We start from the raw sequence: 13,784 nt of genomic DNA, 5'->3' as shown, positions 1-13,784 counted from the left end.
TTCGTTCAGTTACGTATTTCTAAGTTCATTTTGAATTTCTTTCGTTGAAATGCAAGAGTTGGAATATTTCAGTAGTGTTTGGTTGTGGTTTACCTTGTCACAGTTACATTTTCTTGATTTTTCAAAGTTCATTTTGAATTTCTTTCATTGAAATGCAAGAGTTGGAATATTTCAGTAGTGTTTGGTTATGGTTTACCTTGTCACAGTTACATTTTCTTGATTTTTCAAAGTTCATTTTGAATTTCTTTCGTTGAAATGCAAGAGTTGGAATATTTCAGGAGTGTTTGATTGTGGTTTACCTTGTCACCGTTAAATTTTCTTGATTTTTCAAAGTTCATTTTGAATTTCTTTCGTTGAATTGAAAGAGTTGGAATATTTAAGTAGTGTTTGGTTGTGGTTTACCTTGTCACAGTTACATTTTCTTGATTTTTCAAAGTTCATTTTGAATTTCTTTCGTTGAAATGCAAGAGTTGGAATATTTCAGTAGTGTTTGGTTAGGGTTTACCTTGTCACAGTTACATTTTCTTGATTTTTCAAAGTTCATTTTGAATTTCTTTCGTTGAAATGCAAGAGTTGGAATATTTCAGTAGTGTTTGGTTGTGGTTTACCTTGTCACAGTTACATTTTCTTGATTTTTCAAAGTTCATTTTGAATTTCTTTCATTGAAATGCAAGAGTTGGAATATTTCAGTAGTGTTTGGTTGTGGTTTACCTTGTCACAGTTACATTTTCTTGATTTTTCAAAGTTCATTTTGAATTTCTTTCGTTGAAATGCAAGAGTTGGAATATTTCAGTAGTGTTTGGTTGTGGTTTACCTTGTCACCGTTAAATTTTCTTGATTTTTCAAAGTTCATTTTGAATTTCTTTCGTTGAAATGCAAGAGTTGGAATATTTCAGTAGTGTTTGGTTGTGGTTTACATTGTCACAGTTCAATTTTCTTGATTTTTCAAAGGTAATTTTGAATTTCTTTCTTTGAAATGCAAGAGTTGGAATATTTCAGTAGTGTTTGGTAGTGGTTTACCTTGTCACAGTTACATTTTCTTGATTTTTCAAAGTTCATTTTGAATTTCTTTCGTTGAAATGCAAGAGTTGGAATATTCCAGTAGTGTTTGCTTGTGGTTTACCTTGTCACAGTTACATTTTCTTGATTTTTCAAAGTTCATTTTGAATCATTCAAGAAACGTGATTAAACACGTTTTTAAACTACATACTATTTGCATGCCTTTCCTTGACACCTTTCCAAACGAGCGGGGATTCCCCGCTGGTTCCTACACATTGCAAAAAAGTGAACAGTACGAAAACTCCACATTTTCAACCAGACTGTTTTTTTAGACAACACACCCCCAGAGATGACACACCCACAGAGAAACGAGACACGCACAGACACCACACACAAACAGAGTCATAGTGAGAGAGATATCCAAAAAGTTGGGTTGACCTAGGTTCACTTAGAGTGGCGCGCCACTCTAAGTGAACCTAGGTCAACCCAACTTTTGGATATCTCTCTCACTATGACTCTGTTTGTGTGTCGTGTCTGTGCGTGTCTCGTTTCTATGTGTGTGTGTCATCTCTGTGGGTGTGTTGTCTAAAAAACCAGTCTGGTTGAAAATGTGGAGTTTTCGTACTGCTCACTTTTGCAATGTGTAGGAACCAGCGGGAATCCCCACTCATTTGGAAAAGTGCCAAGGAAAGGCATGCAAATAGCATGTAGTTTAAAAACGTGTTTAATCACGTTTCTTGAATGATTCAAAATGAACTTTGAAAAATCAAGAAAATGTAACTGTGACAGGGTAAACCACAAGCAAACACTACTGAAATATTCCAACTCTTGCATTTCAACGAAGAAATTCAAAATGAACTTTGAAAAATCAAGAAAATGTAACTGTGACAAGGTAAACCACTACCAAACACTACTGAAATATTCCAACTCTTGCATTTCAACGAAAGAAATTCAAAATGAACTTTGAAAAATCAAGAAAATGGAACTGTGACAAGGTAAACCACAACCAAACACTACTGAAATATTCCAACTCTTGCATTTCAACGAAGAAATTCAAAATGAACTTTGAAAAATCAAGAAAATGTAACTGTGACAAGGTAAACCACAACCAAACACTACTGAAATATTCCAACTCTTGCATTTCAACGAAGAAATTCAAAATGAACTTTGAAAAATCAAGAAAATGTAACTGTGACAAGGTAAACCACAACCAAACACTACTGAAATATTCCAACTCTTGCATTTCAATGAAAGAAATTCAAAATGAACTTTGAAAAATCAAGAAAATGTAACTGTGACAAGGTAAACCACAACCAAACACTACTGAAATATTCCAACTCTTGCATTTCAACGAAAGAAATTCAAAATGAACTTTGAAAAATCAAGAAAATGTAACTGTGACAAGGTAAACCATAACCAAACACTACTGAAATATTCCAACTCTTGCATTTCAACGAAAGAAATTCAAAATGAACTTTGAAAAATCAAGAAAATGTAACTGTGACAAGGTAAACCACAACCAAACACTACTGAAATATTCCAACTCTTGCATTTCAACGAAAGAAATTCAAAATGAACTTTGAAAAATCAAGAAAATGTAACTGTGACAAGGTAAACCACAACCGAACACTACTGAAATATTCCAACTTTTGCATTTCAATGACAGAAATTCAAAATGAACTTTGAAAAATCAAGAAAATGTAACTGTGACAAGGTAAACCAACAACAAACACTACTGAAATATTCCAACTCTTGCATTTCAACAAAATAAATTCAAAATGAACTTTGAAAAATCAAGAAAATGTAACTGTGACAAGGTAAACCACAACCAAACACTACTGAAATATTCCAACTCTTGCATTTCAGCGAAAGAAATTCAAAATGAACTTTGAAAAATCAAGAAAATGTATCTGTGACAAGGTAAACCACAACCAACCACTACTGATATATTCCAACTATTGCATTTCAACGAAAGAAATTCAAAATGAACTTTGAAAAATCAAGAAAATGTAACTGTGACAAGGTAAATAACAACCAAACAATACAGAAATATTCCAACTCTTCCATTTCAGCGAAAGAAATTACCAAACACTACTGAAATATTCCAACTCTTGCATTTCAACGAAAGAAATTCAAAATGAACTTTGAAAAATCAAGAAAATGTAACTGTGACAAGGTAAACCACAACCAAACACTACTGAAATATTCCAACTCTTGCATTTCAACGAAAGAAATTCAAAATGAACTTTGAAAAATCAAGAAAATGTAACTGTGACAAGGTAAACCACAACCAAACACTACTGAAATATTCCAACTCTTGCATTTCAACGAAAGAAATTCAAAATGAACTTTGAAAAATCAAGAAAATGTAACTGTGACAAGGTAAACCATAACCAAACACTACTAAAATATTCCAACTCTTGCATTTCAACGAAAGAAATTCAAAATGAACTTTGAAAAATCAAGAAAATGTAGCTGTGACAAGGTAAACCACAACAAAACACTACTGAAATATTCCAACTCTTTCATTTCAACGAAATAAATTCAAAATGAAATTTTAAAAATCAAGAAAATTTAACTGTGACAAGGTAAACCACAACCAAACACTACTGAAATATTCCAACTCTTGCATTTCAACGAAAGAAATTCAAAAAGAACTTTGAAAAATCAAGAAAATGTAACTGTGACAATGTAAACCACAACCAAACACTACTGAAATATTCCAACTCTTGCATTTCAATGAAAGAAATTCAAAATGAACTTTGAAAAATCAAGAAAATGTAACTGTGACAAGGTAAACCACAACCAAACACTACTGAAATATTCCAACTCTTGCATTTCAACGAAAGAAATTCAAAATGAACTTTGAAAAATAAATATATTGTTACTTTTACAATGTATAAAATAGCCAAACTCTACTGTAATAGTACATCTATTTAATTTAAACGAAAGAAATTAAAAATGAACTTTGAAAAATCAAGAAAATATACATTAGCCACGTGCCTCACACACAACAAAAAACATGTAAAATACAAACAATTTCTTCAACCATAAAGAAAATCAAAATTAAATTTGAAAAATCAAGAAAATGAAACTGTGACAAGGTAAACCACAATCAAACACTACTGAAATATTCCAACTCTTTCATTTCAACGAAAGAAATTCAAAATCAACTTTGAAAAATCAAGAAAATGTAACTGTGACACTGAAGTATTCCAACTCTTTCATTTCATCTAAAGAAATTCAAAATGAACTTTGAAAAATCAAGAAAATGTAACTGTGACAATGTAAACCACAACCAAACAAAACTGAAATATTCCAACTCTTGCATTTCAGCGAAAGAAATTCAAAATGAACTTTGAAAAATCAAGAAAATGTAACTGTGACAAGGTAAACCACAACCAAACACTACTGAAATATTCCAACTATTGCATTTCAAAGAAAGAAATTCAAAATGAACTTTGAAAAATCAAGAAAATGTAACTGTGACAAGGTAAATCACAACCAAACAATACATAAATATTACAACTCTTCCATTTCATCGAAATAAATTCAAAATGAACATTTAAAAAATCAATAAAATGTAAATGTGACAAGTTAAACCACAACCAAAAACTACTGAAATATTCCAACTCTTCCATTTCAACGAAAAAAATTCAAAATGAACTTTGAAAAATCAAGAAAATGTAACATCAAGAAAATGTAACTGTGAGAAGGTAAACCACAAACACACACTACTTAAATATTCCAACTCTTGCATTTCAACTAAATAAATTCAAAATTAAATTTGAAAAATCAAGAAATTTTACTTTATCAATGTAAAACACAACCAAACATTACTGAACTATTCCAACTCTTGCATTTCAACGAAACAAATTCAAAATGAACTTTGAAAAATCAATAAAATTTAACTGTGACAAGGTAAAACACAACCAAAAACTACTGAAATATTCCAACTCTTGCATTTCAACAACAGAAATTCAAAATGAACTTTGAAAAATCAAGAAAATGTAGCTGTGACAAGGTAAAACACAACCAAACACTAGATAAATATTCCAACTCTTGCATTTCAACGAAAGAAATTCAAAATGAACTTTGAAAAATCATGAAAATGTAACTGTGACAAGTAAAACTGAGTCTATCAATCCCCGTAAAGCTATTTTAAAAGATACAAAAACTAATTATTTAACACAAAAAATCTCGTTTTTAATGACCACCAAGTAAATAAAATACTACACGGACTCAGGCAACTGAGTCTCTCAAACCCCTTAAAACTCTTTTAAAAGATACAAAAACTACTTATTTAACAAAAAAATTTCGTTTTTAATGACCATCAAGTAAAGAAAAACCACAAGGAATCAGGCAACTGAGTCTCTCAAACCCATTAAAGCTCTTTTAAAAGATAAAAAAACTACTTATTAACAAAAAAATATTATTTTTTATTTACAATCAATAAAAGAAAAACCACAAGGAATCCGGAAACTGATTCTCTCAATACCCGTAAAGCTATTTTAAAAGATACAAAAACTACTTATTTAACACAAAAATTTAGTTTTTAATGACCACCAAGTAAAGGAAAACCACACAGAATCCGGTAACTGAGTCTCTCAATCCCCGTATAGCTCTTTTAAAAGATACAAAAACTACTTATTTAACACAAAAATTCCGTTTTTAATTACCATCAATTAAAGAAAAACCACACGGAATCCGGCAACTGAGTCTCTCAATCCCCTTAAAGCTCTTTTAAAAGATGCAAAAACTACTTATTTAACACAAAAATTTCGTTTTTAAAGACCTCCAAGTAAAGTAAAACCACACGGAATAAGGCAACTGAGTCTCTCAAACCCAGTAAAGCTCTTTTAAAAGATACAAAAACTACTTATTTAACACAAAAATTTCGTTTTTAATGACCATCAAGTAAAGAAGAACCACACGGAATAAGGCAACTGAGTCTCTCAATCCCCTTAAAGCTATTTTAAAAGATACAAAAACTACTTATTTAACACAAAAATTTCGTTTTTAATGACCACCAAGTAAAGAAAAACCACATGGAATCCGGCAACTGAGTCTCTCAATCCTCCTAAAGCTCTTTTAAAAGATACAAAAACTACTTATTTAACACAAAAATTTCGTTTTTAATGACCACCAAGTAAAGAAAAAACACACGGAATCAGGCAACTGAGTCTCTCAAACCTCTTAAAGCTCTTTTAAAAGATACAAAAACTACTTATTTAACACAAAAATTTCGTTTTTTTAATGACCACCAAGTAAAGAAAAACCACACGGAAAAAGGCAACTGAGTCTCTCAAACCCCTTAAAGCTCTTTTAAAAGATACAAAAACTACTTATTTAACACAAAAATTTCGTTTTTAATGACCATCAAGTAAAGAAAAATCACACGGAATTAGGCAACTGAGTCTCTCAAACCCTGTAAAGCTCTTTTAAAAGATACAACAAATGACCACCAAGTAAAGAAAAATCACATGGAATCCGGCAACTGAGTCTCTCAATCCCCGTAAATCTCTTTTAAAAGATACAAAAACTATTTATATAACACAAAAACTTCGTTTTTAATGACCATCAAGTAAAGAAAAATCACACGGAATTAGGCAACTGAGTCTCTCAATCCTTGTAAATATCATTTAAAAAATACAAAAACAACTTATTTAACACAAAAAATTAATTTTTAATGTTCACCAAGTAAAGAAAAATGACACGGACTTAGGCAACTGAGTCTCTCAAACCATTTAAAGCTCTTTTAAAAGATACAATAACTACTTATTTTAACACACAATATTCGATTTTAATGACCATCAAGTAAAGTAAAAACACACGGAATTAGGCAACTGAGTCTCTCAAACCCCTTAAAGCTCTTTTAAAAGATACAAAAACTACATATTTAACAAAAAAATTTGGTTTTTATTTACACTCATGTAAAGTAATATAACACGGAATTAGGCAACTGATTATCTCAAACCCGTTAAAACTCTATTAAAAGATACAAAAACTACTTATTTAACACAAAATTTTGTTTTTAATGACCATCAAGTAAATAAAAATCTCACAGAATTAGTCAACTGATTCTCTCAAACCCCTTAAAACTCTTTTAAAAGATATAAAAACTACTTATTTTAACACAAAATACAAGCAAGCAAATAACATGGGAACTCCTATACACGCAAGCAAATAATTGAGTTATTTTTACGTCACAATGTTTCAACTTAAAATCATTCTAATTATAGCATCCCATTTCTCATACTTTAATTACCTGTTACGCTTTCTTAACAAACGGAAGTGTAACATCACACGGAATTAGGCAACTGAGTCTTTCAAACCCATTAAAACTCTTTTAAAAGATATAAAAACTACTTATTTCAACACAAAATACAAGCAAGCAAATAATATGGGAATTCCTATACACGCAAGCAAATAATTGAGTTATTTTTACGTCACAATGTTTCAACTTAAAATCATTCTAATTATAGCATCCCATTTCTCATACTTTAATTACCTGTTACGCTTTCTTTACCATCGTAAGTTTAACATCACACGGAATTAGGCAACTGAGTCTCTCAAACCCCTTAAATCTCTTTTAAAAGATATAACAACTACTTATTTTAACACAAAATACAAGCAAGCAAATAACATGGGAATTCCTATACACGCAAGCAAATAACTGAGTTATTTTTACGTCACAATGTTTCAACTTAAAATCATTCTAATTATAGCATCCCATTTCTCATACTTTAATTACCTGTTACGCTTTCTTAACCATCGGAAGTTTAACCAACGTAAATTAAGTTATAGACAATACTGGTTTAATCTCGCTCTGAATCTCTTTGAAAAGGTGTAGAGCTTCTATAGAAGTATTACCTAGATGCGAGGGGCTACTCACACTCTTTGAAAAGGTGTATACAAGGTCCAGAATAGCACAGAAAGGAATCTCTTTGAAACGGCGTATACAAGGCTCAGAAGTATAAGGTACTACTCTACTAATGTCGCTCCTTACTTAGGCGGTATTATGACGCTGTGAACTGTGATTGCGTGCCCCCTATGACTTGTGAGTAGTGCCTCCACCTTAATGAACATACAATTTTTTAATTTAGTTTTACACTCCCCTCAACATGCTCTGAAAGTTTCAAATCAATGTCATCTTGAGATTTTGCAGATACGCCTGTTCGACCACCTGTATGCAAAGAGTACCTTTTTATTTATTTCAACATCCACCTTAAAATTCTCCACAATAAACCTATTTTTTTAAAGACCGAGGATCAAAAAGCCCCCCTTTCTAAATAATAAAACCTATACTTAAATAATAGGTAAGTTTATCATAGTATCATCTTAAATAATAGTAGTTCATCAAAGTATCAAAACTAGTATCGAAGTAACAATATCAAAGTAAAAAAATGGGTTTGTGTCCGCCTCGGAGTTTTTAGTATCTGATGTTTGAACTATTTTTAACAAAATGGCTATATCCAAATGTTTATCGGATGGATTTAGGGGAAAAAGGGCGTGGGGGAAGTGTCAATTGCCCTTCGATCTCTTTGGACTCTTAAAACTGAACTAGCATTTTCAATCAAATGAGCCCTCTCTGAAGTTTACATGAGTATCCATCCTATACGAACAATAAATACACCCAGGGCAGAACTTAGATCGCCCGTCCCCATGCCCTTGGGGGGCTGTTTCGACCCCGGAGTTTTAATATCTGATGTTTGAAACAATTTTTAACAAAATAGCCGCCTCAAAGTTTTTATCGGATGGGTTTCAGGAAGAAAGGCGTGGAGGGGGGAGGGGCTATTTTCCTTCCAATCTCTTTTGACTCTGCGAAAGTGAACTAGAACTTTTAATTTCAATTCAAATGAGCCCTCTCTGAAGTTTATACAAGCATCCAGGAACTATTTAAAAAAATGGCTACCTCAAAATTTGTATCGGATGGATTTGCGAAAAAAGCGTGGGGGTGGGGCTAGTTGCCCTCCAATATCTTTTGACTCTTAAAAATTGAACTTGATCTTTCAATTTCCATTTGTTATCTGACTTTTGAACTATTTTTAACATAATGGCTATATTAAAATTTTAATCTGATGCATAGATAGTTGCCTTCTGATCTCTTTTGACTTTGAAAAACTGAATTAGAACTTTCAATTTCCAATCAAATGAGCCCTCTCTGAAGTTTATACGAGCAGCCCTTCCATAACAGCTATACATGCCTGCCGAGCATAACTTAAAAAGCCTACTCCGGGCCCTAAATGATTGTGTCGACCCCGAAGTTTTCGTTATATGATATTTGAACCATTTTGAAAAAAATTGCTCACTCAAAGCTCTTGGATTTGAGGAAAATAGGGTGTGGAAGGGGGCCTAGTTGCCCTCTGATCTCTTTTGACTCTTAAAAAGTGAACGAGAACTTTCAATTTTCAATCAAATGAGCCCTCTTCGAAGTTTATACGAGCATCTCTTCGATAAGAACCATATATGCCCCCAGAGCATTACTTACAACACCTACCCCCCGGCCCTTGGGGGTTTTGTTGACACAGGAGTTTTTCTTATCTGACCTTTGAACTATTTTAAATGAAATGGCTATCTCAAAATATTTATTGGATGGGTTTGGGGAAAAAGGGGGTGTTGAGGGGGCTAGTTGCCCTTGGATATCTTTCGACTCTTAAAAAGTGAAATAAAACTTTCAATTTCCAATCAAAAGGGCCCTCTCTGAAGTTTATACCAGCATCCCTTTCATAAGAACCATATACGCCCCCAGGACAAGACTTACAGCGCCTACTTCCCGGGCCCTGGGGGGTTTTGTCAACACCGGAGTTTTTGTTATCTAATTTTTGAACTATTAAAAAAAATGCTATATCAAAATTTGCAGCAGATGGATTTGGTCAAAAAAGGGCGTGGGGGGGGGACTAGTTGCCCTTCAATATCTTGACTCTTAAAAAGTGATCTGGAACTTTTATATTACAATAAAATCAGGCCTCTTTGAAGTTTATATGAGATCCCTTTCATAAGAACCATATATGCCTTTAGAGAATAACTTAGAACGCCTTCCCCCGGGCCCTGGGGGGTTGTATGGACACCATAGTATTTCTTATCCGACCTTTGAACTATTTTTAACAAAATTTCTATCTCAAAATTTTCATCAGATGGGTTTGGAAAAAGGCGAGGGGGGGGGGGCTAGTTGCCCTCGGATCGCTTTTTACTCTTAAAAAATGAAATCGAACTTCCAATTTCCAATCAAATGAGCCCTCTCTAAAGTTTATACGAGCATCCCTTTCATAAGAACCATATATGCCCCAGGGCATAGCTTACAACGCCTACCACCATATAAACTGAACTAGAACTTTTAATTTCGAATCAAATGAGCCCTCTCTGAAGTTTTTAGGAGCATCTCTTCCATAAGAACGATATATTCCCCCAGGGCATAACTTAAAATGCCTGCCCTCGGGCCCTGGGAGGCTGTGTCGACCCCGGAGTTTCGTTATATGGTCTTTGTACTATTTAAAAAAAAATAGCTATCTCAAAGTTCCTATCAGATGGGTTTGAGGAAAAAAGGGCGTAGAGGGGGGGGGGGCTAGGTGCCCCCCAATCTCTTTTGACTCTGAAAAAGCGAACTAGAACTTTCAATTTCCAATCAAATGAGTCATCTTTGAAGTTTATAAGAGCACCCCTTCCATAAGAGCCATATATGCCCCCAGGGTATAACTTATAACGCCTGGTCCGGGCCTCTGGGGGGTTGTGTCGAGACTGTAGTTTTTGTTATGTGATCATTGAACTATTTTTAACAAAATGGCTGTCTCAAAATTTTTATCGGATGCATTGGGGAAAAAAGAGCGTGGGGGGGGGGGGCTAGTTGCCCTCCGATCACTTTTTACTCTTAAAAAGGGCACTTTAACTCTCGAGTTCCAATCGAATGAGCCCCCTTTGAAGTTCGTACGACAACCCCTTCCATATGGAGTGCCTCTGGGAAAAAATTAAATAATAATAAATAAATAATAAAACATTGGAGCCGTAAGGCCTTTACCAGCTTTTATGGCCTTTAGCCGCTATAGCGTAGCCTCTGATCTATTGATATCAAAATATCGTTTTTTTAGTTTTTCGGTTACTATTGCGCCGAGTTGCTCCTTACTTACAGTTTGTTGCGAAGAATTTTTTGATAATTCCGTACCTACACAATACTACAACCTAAGACAAAAGAAGAAACTCTAGTGATAATACAATTTCATTAAGTCCTGTTGCTTCCATATAGCAACAGGTCTTCGTAATCGGACCCGGACCCCTCCTTGTTCTACCTATGAATTGTCTTTCAAAATTTGTTGTGTCCAGTATCCATAAGCGTAACTAGTTCAAATCAAGGAATTGAGGACGATTTAAAAATATGGAGATTCAAACGATCAATAGAAAAATATGGCTATGATAGTTGAAAACTAGCTTTAGTTTACAATAGTAAATTCTTGAAAATCAGGCCCAGAGGCAGTCCCTACGGCTCGTTCTGGGGGGGGGGGGCTATAACCCATAGTCTCGTACTGAAAGGAAGGGCTTTCACTTTTTTTGTTGGATTTTTCTATTCGTTTTGACTGCTCGTCATTTGAGGGATAAAGCGTATTAAAACTTTGCATAAATCATACAAAAACAAATTTTTATCATACACATCTCTAATTTTTAGGATTTAGTTTGTTAAAAAGAAAGCATTTTATTAAGTCAACATTATTCAAAGTTAATCTGTAGTATTTATGACCCCTTTTTAAGAAAAAAACAGACAAATTCTCTGGGTAGAAGCCTCCCTTCCTCCTGACATGTCCCATCGGTACGCCAGTATTTTTGTAAGACTTCAGAAATAAACACAGGCAAGGAAAATCTGCTAAAGGTAGCCTACTCACGGAACCGTTACGGTGGGCCAAGGTTAGAGCCATGGGCGGACCAAAAAATCCTGCAATCTAAGATTAAACCAGATTATGGGTTGCCAAGTTTTAGCACAAAACATCCACTGCTTGCATAAAAAAGAAAAAAACAGAAAAATTTACTATTATGTTGTCAAAAATTTGTCGTTATTGGAATTTGACTTGTAGTATTGATTTTCATTTTTTTTATAGTAAGCCTAGGTTTTGGCGCTTGAATTCTGTTTTCCTTTGTGTTTTTTTTTTCGTTTTACACTACAATTTATTTTCTAAGAAGATAACAGAATAATTGCTATTGATACCAAAAAGCTATTTTGAAGAGTCTGGAAATACGACAGTTTAGGATTGTGTGTTTTTAAAACTACACTATTCTTGTATCTAGGATAGTAGTAGAAAAAACTCTATACTGTAGTGTCCTATTTATGTAGATAAAATTTGAATCTGTAGTTTAATCAACACTTATGATCAGATAGTAAACGGTTTACTTTTGACTGGTTACGAGTCTCAAGCACAGTTTATTCCCTTCAAACACATCAATTAAATACAATCTCAAAATTTCAAGAGAACACAGGACGTTGTTATTGCAAATACTAAAAATAGTTCCATAGAATACATGATTAATTTGGAATAGATTGTATTTATAAACTGATTATTTTCTAAACTTTTTTCATGAAGGCTGGAAAGATGTCAGAAGGCAGACATGCGCACAAAGCACAAATTATTGTTCTATTATTAGTGGAAATTGTAATGATTATATTGTTTGCAATTTTTGTGGATTACAAGGATGAAGCAAGTGCGGAACATTCATTCAACAAAACGGATACTTGGGAGAGCAACAGCCTAAAAAACACATACCCAAGTAAGTCTTCTATTTTTATTAGACAGCCATAGATGATGAGATTTACATATATGGTGTAAGGATTTAATATGCTTGATTTAACAATTATTATACCAAAAGGTTTCGGTAATTGATGATTGATTGTTACTACAGATATATTTATGTGCTCAATAAAGCAATAGTTAAACTTTAGCGTAAAGACCAAGACGTTCAAGGCAGGGAAGGAGTTGGTAGTTTGCTGTTATGTCGAATATATCAAGATCATTAGGTTTTAACGTCGCTTTTTACTTTTATTTGAAGTCCTGCGTTTTACTTCTTTTTTTTCGATTTCATATACAAGAAAAATATATGTATGAGGGGGACTACTATCCCTTCTCCTCTATGCCTGAGCTGCTTATACTAAAGCTTAGCTTGTATTTTATTGATTATATTATCAACATCCAAAAGGTATTGAAACTTCAGCGGAGAGAGGAGGGGCTAAGGGCGTTAGTCTCTCTCATACAAAGGATTACCCTGAATGTGACATTCAAACGGAGAGAAACAAAGTTTGTTTTCAAACGAGAAAGTAAAGAGTGATGTTAAAACATGAAAAGAACATGACTTTCTAGTTCATGAGGATTATTTTTCTGTTCGTTTTAAAGTTCAACGCTGATCTCTGTTTTCAGAAATTTAGTTTATGCTTGAAGTTCAGGGGCGTAGCTCCAGCATTTTTATTGATGAGGCTAAAACGTTCCACATCCAGAGAGTCAAGGGGCAAGGGCTATATAAAAGCTTTTTTCCAATTGTTTGGGGGGCAACTGCCTCCCCTTGCCACCCCCAAACGACGCCACTGCTGAAGTTAGTACTATTTTCATACTTATGCCAACTACAAGGAGTGATACCCCCTTGAGTTTACGTTGAAATTTAATTTTAATTATAAGGGTTTAAAAACAATCATCAAGACGGAAAAAATTTAACCACTTAAAGTTTTTAGTGGAGGTTCTGAAATGACGAAATTGTTTTTTCTGGTCGTAATTTTTGATTTTTCAATGTAAGAGGGGAGGCAAACCAGAAAAAAT

The 13,784-nt window shown here is 33.6% G+C and overlaps 1 protein-coding gene across 2 annotated transcripts in view; it reads left to right on the top strand.

Annotated features, from left to right (window-relative positions):
* The window catches only part of Rh50 (Rhesus blood group-associated glycoprotein Rh50), a 199,476-nt gene that overhangs the window by 41,475 nt on the left and 144,217 nt on the right, over positions 1 to 13,784 (top strand). For both annotated transcript variants that reach the window (XM_089092444.1, XM_089092443.1), the window contains exon 2: positions 12,564 to 12,747. In XM_089092444.1, coding sequence (XP_088948570.1) covers positions 12,573 to 12,747 — 175 coding nt within the window. In that variant the 5' untranslated portion in view covers positions 12,564 to 12,572. The remainder of the gene's footprint in view (positions 1 to 12,563; positions 12,748 to 13,784) is intronic.

Source organism: Artemia sp. Qi Xiang Cuo, chromosome 7 (genome assembly GCF_049724085.1).
Source record: "Artemia sp. Qi Xiang Cuo chromosome 7, ASM4972408v1, whole genome shotgun sequence".
Lineage (NCBI taxonomy): Eukaryota > Metazoa > Arthropoda > Branchiopoda > Anostraca > Artemiidae > Artemia > Artemia sp. Qi Xiang Cuo.
The sequence above is the reverse complement of the archived record's forward strand: the minus strand, read 5'-3'. Positions and strand labels throughout refer to the sequence as shown.